General features: G+C 39.0%; 1 protein-coding gene across 42 annotated transcripts in view; it reads right to left on the bottom strand.

The window, feature by feature from the left end:
* The window catches only part of VPS13B (vacuolar protein sorting 13 homolog B), a 752,042-nt gene that overhangs the window by 416,056 nt on the left and 320,523 nt on the right, over nucleotides 1-15,463 (bottom strand). The window contains exon 22 of one of the 42 annotated variants that reach the window (XM_081503377.1): nucleotides 14,505-14,620. The exons of the other annotated variants lie outside the window; for them this stretch is intronic. Coding sequence (XP_081359503.1) covers nucleotides 14,598-14,620 — 23 coding nt within the window. The 3' untranslated portion in view covers nucleotides 14,505-14,597. Of the gene's footprint in view, nucleotides 1-14,504; nucleotides 14,621-15,463 lie in introns of those variants that run through there. 42 annotated transcript variants of the gene reach the window in all.

Raw genomic sequence — 15,463 nt, 5'->3', positions numbered from 1 at the left:
GCTAAAACCAAGACAGTATTCATTTCACTGAAAGGACAATCCATGTTTCCTATATTTATTTCATGTAGCACAATGAAATAATAATAGTGCCTTGCTCAGTAAGCATTAGTTGAAATCAATCATTAATATTTTAAAAAGAGGAAAAAATCGTATGTGTATCTTCTTTAAATAAATCTTTCCCTAATAGCATATTGACATTTTTAATGTACCTTTGTGTAAGCTACATATTTATGATTTATAGTTTCATTTTTATTTAAAGTTTTAAATAATAACCAAGAAAACAATTGTGTCACTCTTCAGTTCCTCCTTTATGTTCATGGGAAATCACATTGTTCAGTCATATAGTCACAGCCAAGACAAAATAATGCCAGGGGCAGCTGCCTCAATTGGACTTGAGTTACCTAAAGAAACTTAAAAAGATAAAAATAAAAAATCTTATTGAGAATAAGTCTTGAAAACTCAGATTGTATCAATAGATCACCGTGGAGAGGTGGCAAACTTTAAATAAACACGTATAGGCCAAGGAACCTGGCAACACCAAGCAGAGCCTGGAAGGGAAGCGAGGCTTACGCAGAGATGAAGAGAGAAGAGGTGAAGCCTGGCAAAGACAGTAGGTTTCAGCAGGACCTATAGAGGCTACAGAGTTGCTTCATTACAAGTTTTCAGAAGTTGAAAACTGAACACTGAACACTGGGTTAGGTTATCCAGAAGAGTATACTTTCTAAGTTTTTCTGTAGGGATTTGCTGTGAATACAACAATGGAGTCTCCTTGAGTAAGACATGATTTTCACAGTGTAAACTCTTCGGGATTTGGTGGCTGTTTTTCAGAGCTACTGGGTAATACTGACTAAAAGGACCTCTTAGAGGACTAAATACTCGGTCCTTTCCATCTTCTTAAAACATTTTCTTCACTTCCTTCCAGACACCACTGTCTATGTTTCTCTGCTACTTCACTGGCAGCTCTTTCTAAGTTTCCTTGCTACTTCATTTTCTAGGCCTCTAATTACAAGAAAGTCCACAGATTCAGTTGGTGGGCCATTTTTCTTCTCTATAAACCTCTCTTCATAAATGATGTTACTCCATGTTATGGCTTCAAGTATTCTCTACATGGTGATGACTCTCAGGAAAGAGTCTGGACCTATCCTCTAACTTCAGACTATTTATACAATGGACTACTCACTGTCTCAATTTAACAGGAATTTCAAACTTAACATCAGTTCAGTTCAGTTGCTCAATCGTGTCCGATTCTTTGTGACCCCATGGACTACAGCATGCCAGGATTCCCTGTCCATCACGAACTCCCAGAGCTTACTCAAACTCATGTCCATGGAGTAGGTCATGCCATGTGATCCCTGAGTGGTGATGCCACTTAACACCGTCAAAGCAAAACTCCTATGTCTCCCTCAGCCTCCCACAACTTGCCTTTTGTCTTCCTTCAAGGCAGTAAATAGCAAAACACATTTCCAATTGATCAGGTAAGGGAAAAAAATAAATAAATAAATAAATAAATAAATAAATCTGACCCTTCTCTCTGACACCACACTTACAGACAGATGGCATAATTTTATTGGCTCTATCCCCAAATATACCAAGAATTCAACATTATGTCCTTTAGTGATTCTACCCTGGTCCAAGTTACCATGATTACAGGCATGAAAGTGAAAGTGTTAGTCGCTCAGTCCTTTCCAACTCTTTGCAATCCCATAGATTGTAGCCCACCAGGCTCCTCTGTCCATGTAATTCTCCAGACAAAAATACTGAATTATAGGCACACACTACAGCAAAAACCACAGAGCAAATGATCTAGCTGTTTGTATACTTTCCTCTCCTCAGCCTATTCTCAACATTGCTGTTAAAATAACCCCAAAAAGCCATATCAGTGTTCTTACCAAAAACCCTTCTCTGGCAACACATCTTAATTTTACTGGCCAAAGTCCTTAACATGGCTCATAATTTCCTACAGGATCAGGATCCCCACTGTCCCTTTGACTTCCCCTTCCATCCCTCTTCCCAGGACTTCAGTCAGATTGTCCTCCTTGCTATTTCTTAAAGGCAATAATACTGGCAAAATGCTGGACTGAAGAACACAGCAGAAGAGGAATCATACTACCTGTCTGTCTCTCAATCCCCCAATTCCTAAAGCTGAAGGAGATCTCATAAGGATTTAGGGAATCACAACACAATAGAAATAAAAGCAGATTTGTGTATCTTCTTATATTGCTATTCTTCCATTCCATTGGTGTGGCTTAGAAAACATTTGAAAATGTGATAAAGGAAAATGCTATCCCCTTCCAAGAATTATGAGGTATGGAAAGTTGCTTAGTTCAATTCAATAAGCATTACTGACTGCCTAGTTTTGCTACGACCTTCAGAAACAAAGAAGCATAAGATGGAGATTTTGTCTTTGAGGAGCTTACACTGCAAAGACAGAAATGAATGAATAACAGGCTTACTAAATGGATAGGTAGCACAGACCTATTTTAGAAAATTTTATCATTATGTGGAGAAGGAAACGGCAACCCACTCCAGTATTCTTGCTTGTAGAATTCCATGGACAGGAGCCTGGCGGGCTACAGTCCATGGGGTCACAGAGTCAGACACGACTTAGTGACTGAGCTTGCACCACAAATGCATAGCTACAGAAAAGAAGTTGTTAACTCACTCTTAATTCTAATAATGACTTTGATGTCACTGGAAAGAAATACATTTCTTGCAAAGGTAAGAAAAATACAAGCTGTTATTTCTCCCAAATATTTGATAAATATCCCTGGGCAATGTGGGAACAAATCTGAAAAGTTGCAGGATGTCAATTTAAATCAATGAAGGATGGAAGATAAATAAGGCTAAGCAATGTGATTATTAACTCCCTAAATAAAAACAACTGAAGAAATAGGATTTATTCATTCATGAAGCAATTATTTACGCAATTTGCTCAATGTCAGAAATAGCTGTTAGATTCTGGGAATACAAATGTGAGTAAGTCAGATACAGCCCTTAACAAACATTCTGGATGAAGAGACTTAAAAAAAGAAGGAAAAATTATGATAAGCATTCAGGTCAGTTCAGTCACTCAGTCGTGTCCGACTCTTTGTGATCCCATGAACTGCAGCACGCCAGGCAACCCTGTCCATCAGCCACTCCCGGAGCCTACCCAAACCCATGTCCATCGTGTCAGTGATGCCATCCAACCATCTCATCCTCTGTCGTCCCCTTCTCCTCCTGCCCCCAGTCCTTCCCAGCATTAGGGTCTTTTCCAATGAGTCAACTCTTCGCATGAGCTGGCCAAAGTATTGGAGTTTCAGCTTCAACATCAGACCTTCCAATGAACACCCAGAACTGATCTCCTTTAGGATGGACTGGTTGGATCTCCTTGCAGTCCAAGGGACTCTCAAGAGTCTTCTCCAACATCACAGTTCAAAAGCATCAATTCTGCGGCGCTCAGCTTTCTTCACCGTCCAACTCTCACATCCATACATGACCACTGGGAAAACCTTAGTCTTCACTAGAGGGAACTTTGTTGGCAAAGTAATGTCTTTGCTTTTAAATATGCTATCTAGGTTGGTCATAACCTTCCTTCCAAGGAGTAAGCGTCTTTTGATTTCATGGCTGCAATTACCATCAGCAGTGATTTTGGAGCCCAAAAAAATAAAAACAAGAGGTACTAAGGTAGGGAAGCTTGGAAGAATGGCACAGACCTATTTTAGAAAGACTGAAAAGGAAACGTTTCTTTATTGAGAGGGTAACATTTAAATAAAAACCTAATAGTTATGAAAACAGCAATGGAAGCAATAGAAACAGAACATGCAAAAGATCCCAGGCAAGAAAAAGCATGCAGTGTTTTCAGAAGTGAAGGAGGATCAATGTAACACAAAATGACAAAAGATGAAATGAAAGAAGCCTACAGAGAGAAGATCAGGTCAAACTATGTCAGCCTCGGTAAGGAGTTTGGATTCTACCTTAAGTGCAACAGGAAGCATTTCAAGTAGGGAATAAAATGATCCAATTTTGATTTTTAATAAGATGACTCTTGCTGTCATTTAGACAACAGGTAATAAAATAATCTGGAAATGACACTAGGAAGACTAATCAGGATACCCTTACATTATTCTATATAAGAATTACACAGTTCTGACTAGGGAAGCAGCATACAAACAGACTGAAACAAAAAGACTAAAGAAAAACTTGGAGCCAGAACAGACAGGGCAAGGCGATACTCAAGATGAGTCCTGGGTTTCAGCCTTGAGCAAACATGGTCAATGATGGTAAGGGGAGATACAGAGTTATATAGATTTCATACAAGTTTGGCTTTAAGGACCTGTAAGATGGTCAACACCGAAATCAGACTGATTGTGTTCTTTGCAGCCAAAGATGGAGAAATTCTATACAGTCAGCAAAAACAAGACCGGGAGCGGACTGTGGCTCAGATCATGAACTCCTTATTGCCAAACTCGAACTTAAATTGAAGAAAGTAGGGAAAACCACTAGACCATTCAGGTATGACCTAAATCAAATCCCTTATGAGTATATAGTGGAAGTGAGAAATAGATTTGAGGGACTAGATCTGAGAGACAGAGGGCCTGGTGAACTATGGACAGAGGTTTGTTACATTGTACAGGAGACAGGGATCAAGACCATCTCCATGGAAAAGAAATGCAAAAAAGCAAAATGGCTGTCTGAGGAGGCCTTACAAATAGCTGGGAAAAGAAGAGAAGCGAAAAGCAAGGGAGGAAAGGAAAGATATTCCCATCTGAATGCAGAGTTCCAAAGAATAGTAAGGAGAGATAAGAAAGCCTTCCTCAGCAATCAATGCAAAGAAATAGAGGAAAACAACAGAATGGGAAAGACTAGAGATCTCTTCAAGAAAATTAGAGATAACAAAGGAAAATTTCATGCAAAGATGGGTTCGATAAAGGACAGAAATGGTATGGACCTAACAGAAGCAGAAGATATTAAGAAGAGGTGGCAAGATTACACAGAAGAACTGTACAAAAATGATCTTCATGACCCAGATAATCATGATGGTGTTATCACTCACCTAGAGCTAGATATCCTGGAATGTGAAGTCAAGTGGGCCTTAGAAAGCATCACTACGAACAAAGCTAGTGGAGGTCATGCAATTCCAATTGAGCTATTTCAAATCCTCAAAGGTGAGGCTGTGAAAGTGCTGCAGTCAATATGCCAGCAAATCTGGAAAACTTAGCACTGGCCACAGGACTGGAAAAGGTCAGTCTTCATTCCAATCGCAAAGAAAGGCAATGCCAAAGAATGCTCAAACTACCGCACAATTGCACTCATCTCACATGCTAGTAAAGTAATACCCAAAATTCTCCAAGCCAGGATTCAGCAATACGTGAACCGTGAATTTCCAGACGTTCAAGCTGGTTTTAGAAAAGGCAGAGGAACCAGAGATCAAATTGCCAATATCCGCTGGATCATCGAAAAAGCAAGAGAGTTCCAGAAAAACATCTATTTCTGCTTTATTGACTATGCCAAAGCCTTTGACTGTGTAGATCACAATAAACTGTGGAAAACTCTGAAAGAGACAGGAATACCAGACCATGTGACCTGTCTCTTGAGAAACCTGTACGCAGGTCAGGAAGCAACAGTTAGAACTGGACATGGAACAACAGACTGGTTCCAAATAGGAAAAGGAGTACGTCAAGACTGTATATTGTCACTCCGCTTATTTAACTTACATGCAGAGTACATCATGAGAATAGCTGGGCTGGAAGAAACACAAGCTGGAATCAAGATTGCGGGGAGAAATATCAATAACCTCAGATATGCAGATGACACAACCCTTATGGCAGAAAGTGAAGAGGAACTGAAGAGCCTCTTGACGAAAGTGAAAGAGGAGAGTGAAAAAGTGAGCTTAAAGCTCAACATTCGGAAAACTAAGATTTTGGCATCTGATCCCATCACTTCATGGGAAATAGATGGGGAAACAGTGGAAACAGTGTCAGACTTTTTTTATTTTTTTGGGCTCCAAAATCACTGCAGATGACTGCAGTGACTGCAGCCATGAAATTAAAAGACGCTTACTCCTTGGAAGGAAAGTTATCATCAACCTAGATAGCATATCGAAAAGCAGAGACATTACTCTGCCAACAAAGGTCCATCTAGTCAAGGCTATGGTTTTTCCAGTGGTCATGTATGGATGTGAGAGTTGGACAGTGAAGAAAGCTGAGCACCAAAGAATTGATGCTTTTGAACTGTGGTGTTGGAGAAGACTCTTGAGAGTCCCTTGGACTGCAAGGAGATCCAACCAGTCCATCCTAAAGGACATCAGTCCTGGGTGTTCATTGGAAGGATTGATGTTGAAGCTGAAACTCCAATACTTTGGCCACCTCATGCGAAGAGTTGACTCATTGGAAAAGACCCTAATGCTGGGAAGGACTGGGGGAAGGAGGAGAAGGGGACGACAGGGGATGAGATGGCTGGATGGCATCACCACCTCGATGGACATCAGTCTGGGTAGGTTCTGGGAGTTGGTGATGGACAGGGAGGCCTGGTGTGCTAGAATTCATGGGGTCACAAAGAGTCGGACATGACTGAGCGACTGAACTGAACTGAACTGAAGATACCCAAACAGAGCTGTCCAGGGAACTGAACATGAGATACCTTAAAAAAAAGAAGAAGAAGAAAATAGAAGAAAAGAAGCAATAATAAAGCAAGTTAGTTAAAACAAATGTAAAAAAAAAAAGATCATCAGTATGAAATAAATGTTATTATGCAGACATAAATGGAAATATTGGGTTTTAAGTCAGCTTTAGAATGATTACGGTCAAATAAACAAGAAAAAATAAAATTACACGGCAGTGTCAAAACCTAGTAAATAAAATGAGCTTCACTTTTCTTGAAGTCTATAGCTTTCCTCTTAAAATGCAAACGTAAAAGATGTGCTCGTATGTTTTATCTGAATTGCATTTTACCATACATATATACAGAACTTTCACGTATCTTACTTTTAGTCTTATAACAAGACTTAAAACTGTGACATAGTTGGGTACACTTATTACCATATTATAAGTGAATAAATTGTGGCTATCTGAAATTAGCTTAACATGGGAGGGGAACTGGGTTAAAACTGCTTATTTTTGTCACTAATCTACTAGTTTTCCTACTCTACCTTCCTAATTTCTGATCTGTATTTTACACTGATCATGGTTTTTGGCAATTCTATTTGGCAATGGGGTTCCCTGGTGGCTCAGCTGATAAAGAATCCACCTGCAATGAAGACCCCAGTTCAATTCCTGGGTTGGGAAGATATGCTAGAGAAGGGATAGGCTACCCACTCCAGTATTCATGGGCTTCCCTGGTGGCTCAGCTGGCAAGGAATCCCACCTGCAATGCAGAAGACCTGGGTTCGATTCCTGGGTTGGGCAGACTCCCTAGAGAAGGGAAAGGGTACCCACTCCAGTATTCTAGCCTGGAGAATTCCATGGGCTGTATAATCTATGGGGTCACAAAAAGTTGGACATGACCAAACAACATTTACTCACTCACTATTTGGCAATATAAAATTAAATAACCTGAAGAAAAAGTGACCTTTACATAGTAATGTTATTTTTAAATTTCTGGAGTTTGGAAAATATATAAACCTTTAAGCAATTTGCCATAAGAACTGCAATGATGCCTGAGACTTTTCATTACAATACAAACTACATTTGATACTATCACTCCTGAAAGCCTCTTGGGAAATAATGGCTTTTGGATTCTGCAAGTCAGCGTGACATGGCATGCAAAATTGCATCTCATGCCGAGCCAACCAGGAAAATATATGTCATCACTATGTGACATTCAGAATTTCATCTGGAAACTATAATCTTGTTCTGACTGCAAAAGAAGGGAAAAAAGACTGCATACAAAACAATTTGGTTGAAATTTGCTGAATTCTTGCCAGTTTGTATAAAATATTACAATAACACATTTCCAAAGAAGACCATACATTTGAAAACCTTTCCATGTACTTAATATCACAATATATTCTCAAAGAACTTCAAAATTAAATGACAAATTTTAAATTGTGTTATGATAATTTGAATTAATGAATCTGCTTAAAAACTGTTTATAATGAAACAGTCTCAAAATTAATAAAGTCTGCAAGGTAGAATTTTCAAAACTATCTATTAAAGAACACCTCCTAATTCCTTTTCCCCACGTGAATAAACTATAGGTTGAGAAAAAAACAAATGAACACTTTCTATAGTTTGCAGTCTTATGCATCCCATGTCTTTCTCTTCTAAATTAATTCCTTTTCCCCACGTGAATAAACTATAGGTTGAGAAAAAAACAAATGAACACTTTCTATAGTTTGCAGTCTTATGCATCCCATGTCTTTCTCTTCTAAATTATTTATCACCCTGCCCTCCATTCATGCAGGCAACACCTTCAAAATTCACTTAGGTTATTCCTATCAAAACAGAAATGCACGAATGTGATTTAGGCTAAACGTTATGCAATCAACATTTTGCGTTTTAAAACTGCTGTGATTAAGCATCAAATGAAAAATTAGAAGACGTGAATTGAGACAGATGATTGCCTTTCAAAAACTATCCCCAGGAGTCATGTTTCTGCTATCCCTACATTTTCTGGTATCCATATCTCACACCCTTGATCACAGAGGTTGGACATATGACCCAAGCTGGGCTGTCACTGGCCAAGTCATAATGACTAACCTCCTTGATCACAGTGATTGTCCAAGATGTGTGCACATGAGCCAAGAAAGTCCAAACAAAACTGCTTCAGATATTTTTTCAACAGATATTGGACCATATCACTGTCTCTTTGATCAGAGTTGGGTGAATTTAACTCAGATGACCATTATATCTACTACTGTGGGCAAGAATCCCTTAGAAGAAATGGAGTAGCCATCATGGTCAACAAAAGAGTCCAAAATGCAGTACTTGGATGCAATCTCAAAAACGACAGAATGATCTCCGTTCGTTTCCAAGGCAAACCATTCAATATCACGGTAATCCAAGTCTATTCCCCGACCAGTAACGCCGAAGAAGCTGAAGTTGAACGATTCTATGAAGACCTACAAGACCTTCTAGAACCAACACCCAAAAAAGATGTCCTTTTCATTATAGGGGACTGGAATGCAAAAGTAGGAAGTCAAGAAACACCTGCCGTAACAGGCAAGTTTGGCCTTGCAGTACAGAATGAAGCAGGGCAAAGGCTACTAGAGTTTTGCCACGAGAACACACTGGTAATAGCAAACACCTTATTCCAACAACACAAGAGAAGACTCTACACGTGGACATCACCAGATGGTCAACACCGAAATCAGATTGATTATATTCTTTGCAACCAAAGATGGAGAAGCTCTATACAGTGAGCAAAAACAAGACCAGGAGCAGACTGTGGCTCAGATCATGAACTGCTTATTGCCAAATTCAGACTTAAATTGAAGAAAGTAGGGAAAACCACTAGACGATTCAGGTATGACCTAGATCAAATCCCTTATGAGTATACAGTGGAAGTGACAAATAGATTTAAGGGACTAGACCTGATAGACAGAGTGCCTGATGAACTATGGACACAGGTTCGTGACACTGTACAGGAGACAGGGATCAAGAAAATCCCCATGGAAAAGAAATGCAAAAAAGCAAAATGGCTGTCTGAGGAGGCCTTACAGATAGCTGGGAAGAGAAGAGAAGCGAAAAGCAAAGGAGAAAAGGAAAGATATTCCCATCTGAATGCAGAGTTCCAAAGAATAGTAAGGAGAGATAAGAAAGCCTTCCTCAGCAATCAGTGCAAAGAAATAGAGGAAAACAACAGATTGGGAAAGACTAGAGATCTCTTCAAGAAAATTAGAGATACCAAAGGAACATTTCATGCAAAGATGGGCTCGATAAAGGACAGAAATGGTATGGACCTAACAGAAGCAGAAGATATTAAGAAGAGGGGGCAAGAATACACAGAAGAACTATACAAAAAAGATCTTCACGACACACATAATCACGATGGTGTGATCACTCACCTAGAGCCAGACATCCTGGAATGTGAAGTCAAGTGGGCCTTAGAAAGCATCACTACGAACAAAGCTAGTGGAGGTGATGGAATTCCAGTTGAGCTATTTCACATCCTCAAAGGTGAGGCTGTGAAAGTGCTGCACTCGACATGCCAGCAAATTTGGAAAACTCAGCAGTGGCCACAGGACTGGAAAAGGTCAGTTTTCATTCCAATCCCAAAGAAAGGCAATGCCAAAAAATGCTCAAACTACCGCACAATTGCACTCATCTCACATGCTAGTAAAGTAATGCTCAAAATTCTCCAAGCCAGGCTTCAGCAATATGTGAACCGTGAACTTCCAGATGTTCAAGCTGGGTTTAGAAAAGGCAGAGGAACCAGACATCAAATTGCCAATATCCGCTGGATCATCGAAAAGCAAAAGAGTTCCAGAAAAACATCTATTTCTGCTTTATTGACTATGCCAAAGCCTTTGACTGTGTGGATCACAATAAACTGCGGAAAGTTCTGAAAGAGATGGGAATACCAGACCATGTGACCTGTCTCTTGAGAAACCTGTATGCAGGTCAGGAAGCAACAGTTAGAACTGGACATGGAACAACAGACTGGTTCCAAATAGGAAAAGGAGTCCGTCAAGGCTGTATATTGTCACCCTGCTTATTTAACTTCTATGCAGAGTACATCATGAGAAACGCTGGGCTGGAAGAAGCACAAGCTGGAATCAAGCTTCCCGGGAGAAATATCAATAACCTCAGATATGCGGATGACACCACCCTTATGGCAGAGAGTGAAGAAGAACTAAAGAGTCTCTTGATGAAGGTGAAGGAGGAGAGTGAAAAAGTTGGCTTAAAGCTCAACCTTCAGAAAACTAAGATCATGGCATCTGTTCACATCACTCCATGGGAGATAGATGGGGAAACAGTGGAAACAGTGTCAGACTTTCTTTTTTTGGGCCCCAGAATCACTACTCATGGAGACTGCAGCCATGAAATTAAAAGACGCTTACTCCTTGGAAGGAAGGTTATGGCCAACCTAGATAGCACATTTAAAAGCAGAGACATTACTTTGCCAACAAAAGTCCGTCTAGTCAAGGCTATGGTTTTTCCAGTGGTCATGTATGGATGTGAGAGTTGGACGGTGAAGAAAGCTGAGCGCCGCAGAATTGATGCTTTTGAACTGTGGTGTTGGAGAAGACTCTTGAGAGTCCCTTGGACTGCAAGGAGATCCAATCAATCCATCCTAAAAGAGATCAATCCTGAGTGTTCATTGGAAGGTCTGATGTTGAAGCTGAAACTCCAATACTTTGGCCACCTCATGCTAAGGGTTGACTCATTGGAAAAGACCCTAATGCTGGGTAGGATTGGGGGCGGGAGGAGAAGGGGATGACAGAGGATGAGATGGTTGGATGGCATCACCGACTCGATGAACATGGGTTTGGGTAGACTTCGGGAGTTGGTGATGGATAGGGAGGCCTGGCGTGCTGCAGTTCATGGGTTCGCAAAGAGTCGGACACGACTGAGCAACTGAACTGAACTGAAGTATTTGCGTGTAGAGGTACCACAGCCATGTACAGCTGCTAGGTCAAATACACACACTTACACATAGTAAGAGAGAGAGAAACCAACAAGAATCCTCATGGTGTAGAATCACATTTTAAGTCATTCTAAAGGCAAGACTTATATTGTATTTGTCTTTCTTATCATTTTGGTTATCAAAATCAACCAATGCCCCCCCCTCTCTTTTTCTTTGAATTTAAAATTATTTGAATACAGTTTTTATCTCTTGCTATCAGAGAGTCCTTCCTAATTTAGAAATGTAAATTCCTTCTCTAGTAAGGGAATCTCCTATCAGTTAGGAGAAAATGAGGCAATGTTAGTCATTGTACCTGCACAGACCTTGTAGTATCTATTACACAGCCTACATAGGCTGCAAAGTGCCACAACATGCTTTAAACATACCATTGGGCTTACTTCCTTAAGAACTACTCACCTTCATGCCCTGCCTAACTTATCTGGCTCTCAATTCTTCCATTTCCACATTTACTGGTCATTGTATCAATGACTTTCTGCCTAAGCTGCATGTTTGGAGATGTTATTGATTTTTTTATTCCCAAATTCTGAAAGAGATGGGAATATCAAACCACCTGACCTGCCTCTTGAGAAATCTGTATGCACGTCAGGAAGCAACAATTAGAACTGCACATAGAACAGACTGGTTCCATATAGGAAAAGGAGTACGGCAAGGCTGTATATTGTCACCCTGCTTATTTAACTTATATGCAGAGTACATCATGAGAAATGCTGGGCTGGATGAAGCATAAGCTGGAATCAAGATTGCCGGGAGAAATATCAATAACCTCAGATATGAAGATGACACCACCCTTATGGCAGAAAGTGAAGAAGAACTAAAGAGCCTCTTGATGAAAGTGAAAGAGGAGAGTGAAAAAGTTGGCTTAAAGCGCAACATTCAGAAAACTAAGATCATGGCATCTGGTCCCATCACTTCATGGCAAAGAGATGGGGAAACAGTGGAAACAGTGGCTGACTTTATTTTTCTGGGCTCCAAAATCACTGCAGATGGTGACTGAGGCCATGAAATTAAAAGATGCTTACTCCTTGGAAGGAAAGTTATGACCAACCTAGACAGCTATTAAAAAAAGCAGAGACATTACTTTGTCAACAAAGGTCCGCCTAGTCAAGGCTATGGTTTTTCCAGTGGTCATGTATGGATGTGAAAGTTGGACTATAAAGAAAGCTGAGCACCAAAGAATTGATGCTTTTGAACTGTGGTGTTGGAGAAGACTCTTGAGAGTCCTTCGGACTGCAGGGAGATCCAACCAGTCCATCCTAAAGGAGATCAGTCCTGAATGTTCACTGGAAGGACTGATGTTGAAGCTGAAACTCCAACACTTTGGCCACCTGATGGGAAGAGCTGACTCACTGGAAAAGACCCTGATGCTGGGAAATATTGAGGGCAGGAGAAGAAGGGGACAACAAAGGATGAGATGGCTGGGTGGCATCACCAACTCAATGGATACGGGTTTGGGTGGACTCCAGGAGTTGGTGACGGACAGGTAGGCCTGGCGTGCTGCAGTTCACGGGGTCGCAGAGTTGGACAGGACTGAACAACTGAACTGAAATGAATCCTTTCTCCATCCCAGAATTCTTGAGCTGCATTACCCAATACCTTGTTCAGTTTAACTTGGCTCCTTGGAACCCTCCCACATGGACCACATATGACAGACTCTTTCTGTGTGTGTTTTGGATCCCGACAGAGCAGTGTCCCCAAATGTGATGCATAAGACTACCAGACCATCTACTGAGCTATAGGGGATGTATATGAGAACATTCACTCATAGTTGCTTTTATACAAAAATAAGAAGGACATCCAGTTAATATTTAGTAAAGTGGAATAACACTGTGTATCTTTCCCATGACAGAAGAAAACACATAACATTACATTAAATATACTGAAGGAAGAGAAGACACTCAGTAACAGGAAGGAATTGGCACTCTTCTGTTTCAATTAACTGATGTATATTACAATTTACATACACACATTTAATCAAATTTACAAATTTGGTTATCTACATTTAGTGAAATTAAATTATCTACTTTATCTATTATAAATTATTCTTCACAATTTCGGTACTTTTAAAAGATTCCTGTAAAACACAAAGGGCCGAACATATGAGTTAAAGATACCTCTAACTAAAAAATAACAAATAAAGATGCCACTAACTTATTTAAAATAATAAGGCAATATCTTTCCATTAATTTAGAAGAATATCTTATTTATACAACCAAGCCAGAAATGTACTAGACCTTTTCAAAATGGATGAGAATGAAAAATAAGTGTCCTGAGTGCATCAATAAACACATTCCCAGTCTCAGGTCAATGAATCTCAGTGAGGGAGCTCTTCAGTTATGTCAGCCACTAAAATTAACTATTGAAATAAACTGAATAAAGAATTAAATCTTTAAGTTGTTATTATAATGAAGTATTAAACTACTTTTCAGTGAAGCACAATATTACTTTCACTACAATATTATTGATGAATTACTAAAATTTTATCAGAATAATAAGATTTAAATGTTAAAATTATCTTACATGCTCTATATTAATATAGTGTTAAACATATTTAATGCATGAATCAATAAATGATATACTATGAATGGTTACCTGAGATTTTTTACTGATAGGAAAGTACTAAGAAAAAAGTTTGAAGGCTAATACTCCAAGGATAAACCATTTTCAAATAGTTTTTTTCAAACTATTTTCAAATACAAATTCATTCTCTTACTACTATAATCCAAATGTGAGCCTGTATCAGTTGTGTTCGAGGAAACTAAAAATAGTAGTTTTGTTTGTTTTTTCTACTTTATTTTGTTTTGTTCCACACTTGCGTTAGGACATTTAAAAGGCAAAGGAGTAAGGTAGTGAGGACACTAATAAGTGAGTTAGTGAGTAAACTAACTCCAATATGATATAGAATATAAAAGTAACTTCTCAATATTTAAATAATTTACCTTCTATCTTCTCTGGAGAGTAGCACTGAAATATAATCAATACCATGTATAAAATAGATATCTAGTGGGAAGTTTCTGTATAACACAGGGAGCTCAAACAGGTCCTTTGTGACAACCTAGAGGGGTGAGATAGGCATGGAGTGAGGAAGGGAAGGTCAAGGGTGGGGGGATATATGTATGTTTATGGCTGATTCACATTGTTGTATAGCAGAAACTGATACAACATAGAAAGGAATTAACCTCCAATTAAAAAGAAATTTTAAAAAAGCTATCTCCTCTGACAAAATTCAGTGAAGTCTATATTCTACTTTCAAAGTAAAAATGAGAGTTAAACTTGGACATATTAAAAGAAACCATACATAAATTTCCTCTTATTGTCTCAGAAAAATTAAAAAAAAAAAATCCAAGGAGGTAAGGAAACAAGTATTTTTTTTTAATTAAATATGAAACAATGACTGCTCTAATTCTTGAGAATTGAGGTTTCAAGAAGAAAAGATATTACGTGTGTGCTATACAAACCGTAGAACATTTATATATTAAAATTAATAAACCTAGTTTGCTTAACAAACTTAACACATTCTTGAAACGAATCAGCAAACATTAGAAGCATTCTTCTGGACATAGCAGGAGACACACTAAAAACAGTATAGATTACATTTTTTAACAGAGCCTATGATTTACTTGAGGACTCCTCACATGAACACTAGCAATGCCAGAAATTCAGGTATGCAGTTGTGCTAAGTGACTAGTGCAATTATCAGACATGTCCATAAAAGATCATCATCAAGTGATCAAAGGATGTTCATGAAACATAAAAATCAAATGTTAAAAAACTAGTCTATAGTTAGAGCCATCTGGACAATGGCTAAAATATCATATGATCATCTGGCAAATATTGGAATCCTTTAGGAAAGTAAGCTTACAAATTCTCATTATAAATTACTGCCCAGAAGAGCACA

This window comes from Giraffa tippelskirchi, chromosome 6, assembly GCF_054371585.1.
Source record: "Giraffa tippelskirchi isolate mGirTip1 chromosome 6, T2T-mGirTip1v1.2.pri, whole genome shotgun sequence".
Classification (NCBI taxonomy): Eukaryota; Metazoa; Chordata; class Mammalia; order Artiodactyla; family Giraffidae; genus Giraffa; species Giraffa tippelskirchi.
Note: the sequence above shows the minus strand (reverse complement) of the source record. Positions and strands in the feature narration are given on the sequence as shown.